Consider the following 11,691-nt stretch of genomic DNA (forward strand, 5'->3'; position numbering starts at 1 on the left):
GGACTTGGCTCCAGGTCACAATCACTGCTCTATGCTATTTCTCATGTGGACCAGTTGCCCAGTTGCCCCACACCCTATGTGACTTTATACAGCTTATAAAACTTCTCTGGACCTCATTCCCTCAATGGTATGAGAGATGACCCTGTACCCAGCCTTCTTAAGGATCAAATGAGATAACACACTATGTTAGTGGTTTCTCTTCCCTCCCTCCTTCTCTTCAGTCTCAGCCCCAGATGCCACATACCCAATGTGCAGGTATGGTCATTGGTCACTGGGGGCAGCAGGACTTCGTGCCTGCAGGAGTCCGCTCCATGAGATCAGTGACATGCCAGGCTCAGTCACCACCTCTAGCCTGCCTTGCCCTGACATGCCTTCTGGGCTCTGGGCCCTTGGTACACAGCTATTCATGGCCCAATCAACAAATAACCCAGGCCTCAGGGATATTCAGCTCTCACTGAAGCCACTGGGACCCAGGAGATCTCAGGGTTCCCTCAGACTTTTTACAAAGCCCAGTGCCCATGAATATCCCGGGACCCTCTGGGGAAGGGCGTTTCCACTATGAGCCCTTAGACACCTGTTTGAGCTCCTGGCCTCTTCCAAGCCCTGGGTGCTGAAGAAATGGATTGAGGTATATTCTTGACCTTCTTAGCCCTGGGAGAAGCTTGCACAGAGAGCATAGAGAAAGAAACCCACACAATCTTCTTGAAGGAGGGCACCCTTGGAGCACATCTTTAAGGAGAAGGGCATTCCAGGGACAGCAAATCAGAGATGTAAAAACAAGCAAGGTACTCTGGGGAGGCTAGAAGTGGTTCATTCTGCTTCTTGTTTGTTTGTTTTCTTGTGTGCAGTTGACACTTTGAGGGTGGTTTACTCTAGCTGGTGCTTCCAGGAAGCCTGGGTGGCAGGACATGAGGTAGAGGCCAGTTCTCGGAGGGTCCTGAAAGCTGGCTGAAGATCCTGGCTTCTTCCTGAAAACACTGGGGAAGCATGGAGGGTTAGGGAAGGGGAGAACCATGGGTAGATCTATGTCATGGGAAGCTCACGCTGACTGCTATGTGAAGTATGGAGGCAGTAAGCCTAGGGCACAGAGCCTAGGGAGGAGACACTTACTGAGTGCCCACTCACTGTTGAGGAGGTGCAGGCCAGTGGTTAGGACTGCACCCCTATGCCACCTCCAGCTGCGTGTTGTTAGGTGGATTACTTAACTTCTCTGTGCCTTAGTTTCCTCATCCGTAAAATGAGGGTGCTAATAGTGCCAACCCAACAAAGAATAGTATGAAGATTGAGAAATGGAATACAGTAATGCATGTATAGTCAGCCTGGTACCAAAAAAACACAGGTATTGAGTATTGTAGCTGTACTATAAATAATTTGGGGAAGAGGTTGAGCTGTCTCCATGTGGGTGCACTGGTAAATGTTCTCAGCAGTGTCCTTTTTTTCTTTCCAAAGCAGGTTTTTGTTCTGTCGCCAGCTCAGTGCAACCTTAAACTCCTGGGCTCAAACCATCCTCTTGCCTCAGCCTCTTCCCCCACCCCCTGAATAGCTGGCACCATAGGCGTACCACATCCAGCTAATTTTTCTTTCTTTTTTTTTTTTTGTAGAGACAGAGTCTCACTTTACCGCCCTGGGTAGAGTGCTATGACGTCACACAGCTCACAGCAACCTCCAACTCCTGGGCTTAGGCGATTCTCTTGCCTCAGCCTCCCGAGTAGCTGGGACTACAGGCGCCCGCCACAACACCCAGCTATTTTTTTGTTGCAGTTCTGCAGGGATGGTGTTTGAACACGCCACCCTTGGTATATGGGGCTGGTGCCCTACCTACTGAGCCACAGGCACCGCCCTAATTTTTCTTTTCTTTTTTTTTGAGACAGAGCCTCAAGCTGTTGCCCTGGGTAGTATGCCCTGGCATCACAGCTCACAGCAACCTCCAACTCCTGGGCTTCAGCGATTCTCTTGCCTCAGCCTCCCAAGTAGCTGGGACTACAGGCGCCCGCCACAGTGCCCGGCTATTTTTTGGTTGTAGTTGTCATTGGTGTTTGGCAAGCCCGCTGGATTCGAACCCGCCAGCTCTGGTGTATGTGGCTGGTGCCTTAGCTGCTTGAGCTACAGGCACCGAGCCTTCTTTTCTTTCTTTTTTTTGTGACAGAGTCTCACTTTGTTGCCCTTGGTAGAGTGCCATCATAGCGTACAGCAACCTCAAACTCTTGAGCCGAAATGATCCTCTTGCCTCAGCCTTCCAAGTAGCTAGGACTACAGGAGCCCACCACAATGCTTAGTTCTGGCTCAGGATGGTCTGGAATTCCTGAGCTCAGGCAATCCACCTACCTTGGCTTCCCAGAGTTAATTTTTCTAATTTTTGTAGAGATGGGGGTCTTGCTGTGTTGCCCAGCCTGGTATTGAATTTCTGGCCTCAAGTGATCCTCTTGCTTTGGCTTCCCAAAGTGCCGAGACTACAGGCACAAGCCACTGTGTCTGGCTGACAGTGTCTTACAGAAGAGAAAACTGAGCCATCAAATGACTTTTTCAAGAGGATAACTCAGGTTGGGTTTACTTCCAATCTCCTGCTTTTTCTGCAGCCTAGGAGGGAGCAAGGGAAAGTGAGAGGCGAGGAGGATGGGGAAGAGGGTGGCAGTGAGTGGAAGTTCTGCCCTGGGATCTCTGTGGGTGTAGCTGACTCGGGGCACAGTGGGCCAGTTCTCCCCTACCTGTGAAGGCTAGCAGTCAGGCTCAGGCTCATTCAGCTTCAATGCAAAAGACCCTTTAGTTCTCCTAGACCCCCTTCTAAGTTCTGCTGGGACTCCTTGCCACCCCCACCCACTGCCCCGATTGAGGTCAAGAGCCCAGTGGGTAGATGTGGGTGTATTCTGTATGGCCAGGCCAGAGAGGCCCCTCTGGGGGACCCACAAAAACAGCCAACACCCACCCACACCAGCAGTGGCCTCCACATCAGCCTACAACATTCCTTCTCTCCTCAGATGAGGTGCTACCTCCTGGTGGGAGCAGCCAAGGCCCTGACATGGGCCAGAAACTGGAGAAGGGCTCTGTGCTCCCATGCCCAGCTGCCAGGAGCCCCGGCAGGGTCCTACCTCCTGTGATTGCTACATCCTATGGCGCCTGACTTGAAGGCAACTGAGTGCAGTGGCGAAGAGCCAGGTCTGGACTGAAACACCAGCTCCCACACGTCCTCCCCTCTGAGCCTCAGCTTCCTTCTCTGCAAAATGGGGAGAATAACAGTCCCTTCTTCATAAAGAGTCCATGTACCCAGAGCTCCTGACATGGAGCCAGGCTCAGAATGATTGTTAAGTGGCACCTGCTGTTAACATCGCTGTTGGTGGCTCTCCCTCACTTCTGCTCATTGTTTTTGAACTCTCTTTGCTCTCACCATACCCACACATGTAAGAGAGGAGAAGCTGAGTGCCAGAGAAGAGCAAGGGCTTGTCCAGGGTCACATAGCACAGCCTGATTCCAAAATGTGGTTTACATGTTGTCTCTCCTTTGACCACCCACAGTCACCAGGCAAGGGCTTCTCCCTGAGCAACTGAGCTGGGACAGATGCACTGGCAGAGAAGGGGCCCTTGGGGCACAGAACCTGGCACTCCCACTGGGCCCAGCCCTTCCTACCCTTGGCATGAAAGCTGGAATTGCTGCCATGCAGGAAAGTCCCTGCCTCGGCACCCACACCGCTCCCTGTGCCTGGCTCAGCACTTATTCCTGTCTAAGCCCCCAGAAGTGGGGGTGATTTGTGCTTTTAAAAGTCTTAGGTATTTGCAAGGAAATCTCACAATGAGACAAAGGTATACTTGACTTTCTTTCTTTCCTTCCTTTCTTCTTTCCTTCCCTTCCCCTTCCTTCCTTCCTTCTTCCCTCCTTTCCTCCCTCCCTCCTTTCCTTTCAGAGACAGAGTCTCACTTTGTTGCCTTCAGTAGAGTGCTGTGGAATCACAGCTCACAGCAACCTCAAACTCTTGGGCTCAAGCAATTCTTTTGCCTCAGCCTCCCAAGTAACTGGGACTACAGGCACCTGCCACAATGCCTGGATATTTTTAGAGACAAGGTCTCACTCTGGCTAAGGGTGGTTTCAAACTCATGAGCTCAGGCAATCCACCCCAGAGTGCTAGGATTATAGGCGTAAGCCACTGTGCCTAGCCCTTTTTTTTAGACATAGGCTCAAGCTGTGGCCCTGGTAGAGTGCTGTGGCTTCATAGCTCACAGCAACCTCTAACTTGGGCTCAAGCAATCCTATTGCCTCAGTTTTTCTATTTTTTTTTTTAATGTGACTTTGTTAATTTATTTATTTTTATTTTTTATTTTTTTTTGCAGTTTTTGGCCGGAGCTGGGTTTGAACCTATCACCTCTGGCATATGGGGCCGGAGCCCTACTCCTTTGAGCTACAGGCGCCACCCCAGTTTTTCTATTTTTAATAGAGACAGGGGTCTTGCTCAGGCTGGTCTTGAACCTGTGAGCTCAAGCAATCCATCTGCCTCCGCCTCCCAGAGTGCTAAGATTAGAGGCATAAGCCACAGCACCTAGCCTTGTTTGTTTGTTTGTTTTGTGCCGCATTTGAACCTACCACCTCTGGTATATGGGGCCGGTGCCCTACTCCTTTGAGCCACAGGCACCGCCCTGCACCTAGCCTTTTTTTTTTTTGAGACGAGTCTCACTTTGTCACCCTTGGTAGAGTGACAAAGCTCACAGCAACCTCAAACTCCTGGCTCAAGTGATTCTCTTGCCTCAGCCTCCCAAGTAGCTGGGACTACAGGCACCCCACAACGCCTGGCTATTTTTAGGGACAGGATCTTGCTCTAGCTCAAGCTGGTCTCAGAGACAGGATCTTGCTCTAGCTCAAACTGGTCTCGAACTTGTGAGCTCAGGTGATCTGCCAGCCTCAGCCCCCCAGAGTGCTGAGATTACAGGTGTGATCCACTGTGTCTGCCTACTTGAGATTTTTCTGAAGAGAGATGTATAAATCTAGCTAGAGTTGGGAGGAGGGTGTGTTCAAGCTGTGAAATGTTCTAGCAACTGAACAGGCTCAAATTGCGTCATCTTTTTCTTTCTTTCTTTTTTTTTTTTTTTTTAGAGACAGAGTCTCACTTTATGGCCCTCGGTAGAGTGCCATGGCATCACACAGCTCACAGCAACCTTCAACTCCTGGGCTTAAGCGATTCTCTTGCCTCAGCCTCCCGAGTAGCTGGGACTACAGGCGCCCGCCACAACGCCCGGCTATTTTTTGGTTGCAGTTCAGCCGGGGCGGGTTTGAACCCACCACCCTCAGTATATGGGGCCAGCGCCTGACCAACTGAGCCACAGGCGCCGCCCTTTCTTTCTTTTTGTAGAGACAGAGTCTCATTTTATCACCCTTGGTAGAGTGCCATGGCGTCACACAGCTCACAGCAACCTCCAACTCCTGGGCTTAAGCGATTCTCTTGCCTCAGCCTCCCGAGTAGCTGGGACTACAAGCGCCCACCACAATGCCTGGCTATTTTTGTGTTGCCATTTGGCCGGGGGCAGGTTTGAACCTGCCACCCTTGGTATATGGGGCCAGCGCCCTACCCACTGAGCCACAGGCACTGTCCATCTTTTTTTTTTTTCTTTTGAGACGGAGTCTTACTCTGTGTGTAGGTAGAGCGCTGTGGTGTCCACACACCTCATAGTAACCTCAAATTTCTAGGTTCAAGGGATCCTCCTGCCTCCGCCTTCCACGTAGCTGGGACTACAGGCACATGTCACAACGCCAAACTAATTTTTTCTATTTTTGGGAAGAGACAGGATCTTAATCTTGCTCAGACTGGTCTTGAACTCCTGATCTCAAGTGATCCTCTGGCCTCCCTAGGATGACAGGTGTGAGTTATCGTGCCTGGCCAAATTGTGTCATATTAAAGTTGGCTCTGCCCTCTTCTCTCATGGCCAGCCTAAACTCATCATGATGAAATTTTCAAGATCTCCCCTAGAGCACACTGACAGTCAGACACCTTCCCTTGAATGCACATAGGTATCCCCAACTATCCATTTAAGAGTGGGCCCAGCATCTTCTCCTAAACCTGTGTCCACTTACTCTCATGCCCAACCTGGATCTCAGAGCTTCCTTCTTACCCTGGACAACCTGTCAATCATCATGTTCTTCTGACTCTTTACCCTAAATCTCTCTTATCTCTGTTCTTTGCTCTCCATTCCATGGCCACAGTTCTGGTTTAGGTCACATTTAACTGCTGCCTGGACAATACAGTAGCCTCTTATCTGCCAGATTAATCTTCAAAAAGCTCCTTTTTGGTGATCTGTTACTCTTTTGCCCCACAAACCTCCATAGCTCCCTATCACCTCCATTGAGTTCTTAACTGGGGGACACACTTCAGAATTACCTGGGGTGCACCTGGAAAACGTATATCCCCAGGCCTAACTCCAATCCCTTGATTCAGATTCTCTGGCTTCTCAGGCTGTCTGGATGCCCACTAAACGCTGAGAATCCCAGGGCTTCAGGAGTCTCCAAACTGTTTAGTATATTTGAGCAGCCCCAACCTGATCTTTTGAGTTTCAGTTTGTGTTCAAGTTTGTCAAATGGCGAGGTAGGACTGAAGCCTCAGAGTATTGGCACGAGGGTTCTGTAAGATTCTGCATGTAAGTGCTAGACACAGGGCTTGGCACACAGGATACTCCTCAGGGCTTAGTACTGGGTGCCCCAGCCAAAGGGAATGTTGGGACAAGAACTTCCCTGCAGAGAGCCCTGGTGGGGCCTGGGCTGGCCTCACATTCTTGGTGTACAGAAGGGGGACTATGCAGCTCTTGCCTACTGGGGAGCCTGTTTCCAATTACACCCACAGGCGGAAACTCCAACACCTAAGCCCCTGGGACCAGCTGACCCGGAACATCTGATCCAGCCCAGGACACCACTGCCTGCCTACTCCATCCCCTCCTAATCCCCTGGCTAGGGTCCTCTATGTCTTGCCCTTCCTTTGTCCTCAGGCTCCTGGTCAGCTGGCTGACCAAAGACCCTCTTCTCACCCCTTAGTGCATGGAGGGAGTGAAGTACCAGCAGCTCTTTCATAGATAGGGAAACTGAGGTAGAGATGGGGAATTCTCAGCCACATTCAAGAACACACAGGAGGAAGCAGGTTCCCAGAGGTTTCCGGTGCCATGCCAGGGTGTTGTGAGGTTACCTGTCTGTCCATCCCAACCTCCATGCTGGACAGCCTTTAGAAATACCAGGGCAGCTGTGAGGTTCCCCTCCTCCTTCTGGTCTGGACAAAGCACTTCCTTAGATGGAAACTCAAAATCCAATTTAGGAGAGACATTGCTATAAACAAGGAATGAAAACATGTTGAACCAGGAGCTGACCCAGGAGACCAACAGAGTCCTGTGGGTGAGCTGCCTCTGTACCCAAACACGAATGTATTGGGCCAGAGGGGAGACTGGACCTCCCAGAAAAAGGAAGTCTGAGGAGGTGACAACTTAACCCTTTAAGGCCCTAGATTGACTTCGAGTCCCAGGCTGGCCCTCTGAAGGGCTCATCCTCTATCCCAGGGAAAATAGGAAGGGCTTGGAGAGGAAGGAGGGATTGTTACGGGAGAGGCAGAGTGATAATGAAAACAGCTCTCTCGGCAGAGCCAGCAGGAGTCTGGCTGAGCTAAGGAATGCAGAGTAAATTCACCCATCACTTGATTTTTATTTTTCCCAGCTGGTTGAAGTGGTGCAGGCGGGGAGGTATCTGGGAGAGGGATGTGCGGAGTCCCCAGGCTTCTTCTGCCTCAACCTCTAAATTCTGTGCTGTGCCACCCCACCCCACCAGCCCGAGCTTGCCCTGGGACAACCCCCCCACCATCTAGCAAGTGTTTGGCTGACTCACTACATAAACAGGGTATTGGGTTTTCTTTGTCTTTGCTTTGTTTTGAGTGTGAACCCTCCCCCACAAGCTCAACAGTCCTCTGCACAGCTTAGAAGATGTCCAAGACCAAATATCCTCCCAGCCAGAGATACAAGAGGTGATAAAGTGCTGATCAGGTTATCTGGGATTTTCTGCTCACTTGTTCTCCCTGAACCAGATCAGGAATCTTAGAGGCCCCCACATAGAAGGAAGGTAGGAGGGACATTGATTTTCAGATGGGGAAACTGAAGGCCCAGAGACAGGCAGTGAGTTGCCTAAGGTCACACAGCAAACAAATAGCAGAGGAAGGCCAGAACCTAGTTTTTTTTTTTCCCAGTTTTTGGCCAGGGCTTAGTTTGAACCTGTCACCTCCAGCATATGGGGCCAGCGCCCTAGCCCCTTCAACCACAGGCGCCGCCCAGAACTTAGTTTTTTTTAATGTACAAGCCAGCTGCCTCTCTATACACCCTAGCTTCTCAATCTGTAAAATGGAAATGACACTCGTTCCCTCCTTGTGTCTGGAGTACACGGTCAGGGCTGCACACAGCTGCTTTCATGCCCTAGCTAAATTCTTAGGCTGAGGGTCTGCAGTACCTACTACTCGTACCCTCACTGTGTGGCTAGTGGCTTCTGCTCTTTATCTGCCCACCAGTAGGACACTCACTTTCTACCAGGAAAGAAGCTGGAGAGACATGGAGAGAAGTCACTCTTTTGCCCTCATGCTCTGTGAGCAGGGCACTCCCCTCTTTCTCCTCCTTCTTCTCCAGGCTTGTTCTCATGGGCTTATTTCCAGAACACCCCGAAGGGGTCCCTGCTCTGACAGATCCTAAGTGCTTGTTTCTGCACTCTGGATCTCACACTCCCTTTGGGGGTCCCTGTGATATGTGATCCATAATCACAGAATCATTTATTGGACTATTTGTTGATAAATATTTTACAGGCATGATTTCACCAAATCTAGAGATCAGCAAACGCAGGAAATGGGTATTATTATTCTTCCCGTATTTACAGGTAAATAATAAATGGAAGCTCAGAGAAGGAAAGGCACCAGCTGAGAAGTGGATGTGGGATTTGAATCCAGGTCTGCTTGGCACCACAGAATATCCTTTTAGCCAAAGCAGAGAATAGCTTCAGGTCACTTCTGGATATACCTAGTTATCCCCCCAGGAAGAGCATAAGAGGCTACAGGAGTGGCCAGCCCAACTGGGTTCCTTGTGGGGCCAGGGAGACCCTGGGTCCCCAGCATTGCCTGTAAACTTTGGCGCAGGGCCTGCTGCAAGCCTGGGAGTCGCTGGGTAACAGCTGCCCTGGGGCTTGCCTCCCATGGAAACTGAGGATGCCCAGCGCTCCTGGGGCCCCTCCCTGGCCCGGTGCGGACCACTTTTGCGAATCGGACAGGTCCCAGCGCCCCTTCCTTAGGCTTTGGGTCCCAGGTTCTTCCATCTCCAGCGCTCCTTCTCCGACCCGCTCCTCTCCCTGGGTCCTGGCCCCTGTGGCTTCGGTGCCAAGTCCCAGGTGCAGTCTCCCCTCTCCTGGGTCCTCCGCCCAGCCACAGCACCCCCTCGCGCCTGGCTCCCCCAGACCCCGAGCAGCAGCCGCGGTCTGGGGGCGCGCGTACCTTACTGTCAGCATACACGGGGCCGGCGCCCAGCAGCAGCAGCAGCAGCGGCAGCGGCATCAAGAGCAGGGCCAGCGGACGGGGCGGGCGGGCGGCCGCGGCCATGGCACCACGGGCACCGCACGCACAAGGGGCCGGGCACAGACGCTGGGAAGCGCGAGCCACTCTGCGAGCTCCGCGGCGTCGCCAGCACTGCCCGCCCCCAGCTCCCCGCGCCTGGCCCAGCCGCCTGCCCCGCGCCCCCTCCGGCGCCTCCGGGGGCGGAGCTAGGACGGAGGGGGCACCCCGCCCGCCCTCTGCGGGGCCTCCCCGCTTTGAAAGGGCACCCCTGCAAGCTCGCAGAATAGGGTCTTATTGCCCTTACCTATTACCGCAGAACTGCTTTGTGAGATGTGGAACGTTGGGCATGTCCCTCCCTTCACCTATTTGAGCCTCAGTTTCCTAATCTGTAAAATGAGGAAAATAGTGCTCTCCGTTTGGAGTTGTTGTAAAGTTGAAATGCGGGATGCTTCCAGGGAGAGAGCTTTTGCTTTCTCTGAAGACACCCCTTCTCTGCTTGGTTTTCCTGGCCTTCTCCTCTCTCCCTCATCTGTCTTCCATTCCTCCTCCTCCCCTCCAGGATCTCTCCAGTAGCGCCTAACCAAACTCCCTTAGCTTCTACTTTTATTTTCTTTCTTTTCTTTTCTCTCTCTCTTTCTTTCTTTTTGGAGACAGGGTCTTGCTCTGTCACCTGGGCACCATCACAGTCACGGCATCCTCTAAGTCCTGGGCTCAAGAGATCCTCCTGCATCAGACTCTCAAAGTGCTAGGATTACAGGCATGAGCCACTGCACCAATGCTCCTTGCTGCTGCTGCTGCTGCTTCTTGAAACAGAGGCTCACTCTGTCACGCTGGGTAGAGGGCCATGGTGTCATCATAGCTCACAGCAACCCCAACTCTTGACTCAAGCAATCCTTTGTTTCAGCCTCCTGAGTAGCTAGGACTGTACACAGGTGCCAGCCCCAACACCCAGCTAATTTTTCTATTTTTAGTAGAGAAGTGGGTCTGTCTCACTTTGCTCTGGCTGGTCTTGAACTCCTGAGCTCAGGTGATCCACCTCCACCTCTCAGAGTGCTAGGATTACAGGCGTGAGCCACTACACCCAGCAAGTGCTCCTACCTTCTAAACACCTTCCTCCTGCCATCGAAATCCTGGGAACATCAGATTAATCTGCTCCTTAAGCAGCAAAACTTTCAAAAGGGGCGGCGCCTGTGGCTCAGTCGGTAGGGCGCCGGCCCCATATGCCGAGGGTGGCGGGTTCAAACCCGGCCCCGGCCAAACTGCAACCAAAAAATAGCCGGGCGTTGTGGTGGGCGCCTGTAGTCCCAGCTACTCGGGAGGCTGAGGCAAGAGAATCGCTTAAGCCCAGGAGTTGGAGGTTGCTGTGAGCTGTGTGATGCCATGGCACTCTACCAAGGGCCATAAAGTGAGACTCTGTCTCTATAAAAAAAAAAAAAAACTTTCAAAAGAACCCAAAGAACCATTCAAAGAACCATCTGAGGTCCTCAGCTCCTAAGGTTCCCCACCTGTCCCCTCACTCCTGAGGTCACTACTCCACCCAGACACTTTGTTGCTGTCCTCAGAACTCCCTGTAGCCAAATCAACGGTGGCTCCTTTCGTCCTACCTGAATCAACAGCCCTGGGTCAGGCTTCCCCTTCTTCTCTCTTGGCTTTCCAATTGCACCAGGATCGCCTTGCCAACCTCTTTTGTAGTCCCTTCCTTGGTCTGAGCAGCCTAGGGGGCTAGACCTCCTTCTCTTCCTCTCCACATTGTCACTGCAGATGTCCCCTCCCCTGAGCCCAAGACAGCTCCATTTGCGTATGTTTACCTGATCTTGTAAACCTTAACTGCACAAAAAGGGTACTTACTTGTGCCTTAAGTGTTGCCACCCCGCTGCCTACCTTGCCCCTCCTCTCAAGCCCTTCCCCCTCAAGATCTCCCCTTCCTTCATTTTCTTCATATAATGTATCATTCAATGGAACCATCTTTCTTGGTGGTATGTGTTTCTTTGCGTGGGGCATGCTTTCCCTTGTGGAAAGAAATACGGCCACTGGTATACATACTTAGTCTATGAGCAGCTGCCTCAGTGATTCTCAGAGTGGGGTCCCTGAGCCAGTAGGCTCCACATCACTTGGAAACTTGTTAGAAATGCAAATTCTTAGGGCCCACTTCAAACCTA

The 11,691-nt window shown here is 51.8% G+C and overlaps 1 protein-coding gene across 2 annotated transcripts in view; it reads right to left on the minus strand.

Moving 5' to 3' along the window:
* Positions 1–9,678, minus strand: part of OLFML2A (olfactomedin like 2A) — a 36,856-nt gene extending 27,178 nt beyond the window's left edge. The window contains exon 1 of one of the 2 annotated variants that reach the window (XM_053562694.1): positions 9,473–9,678. In XM_053562694.1, the coding sequence (XP_053418669.1) occupies positions 9,473–9,577 (105 nt within the window). In that variant the 5' untranslated portion in view covers positions 9,578–9,678. Of the gene's footprint in view, positions 1–7,150; positions 7,210–9,472 lie in introns of those variants that run through there. The other variant, XM_053562701.1, reaches the window with a different exon arrangement.
* Between the last annotated feature and the right edge of the window lie 2,013 nt (positions 9,679–11,691).

This window comes from Nycticebus coucang, chromosome 2 (genome assembly GCF_027406575.1).
Source record: "Nycticebus coucang isolate mNycCou1 chromosome 2, mNycCou1.pri, whole genome shotgun sequence".
NCBI lineage: Eukaryota > Metazoa > Chordata > Mammalia > Primates > Lorisidae > Nycticebus > Nycticebus coucang.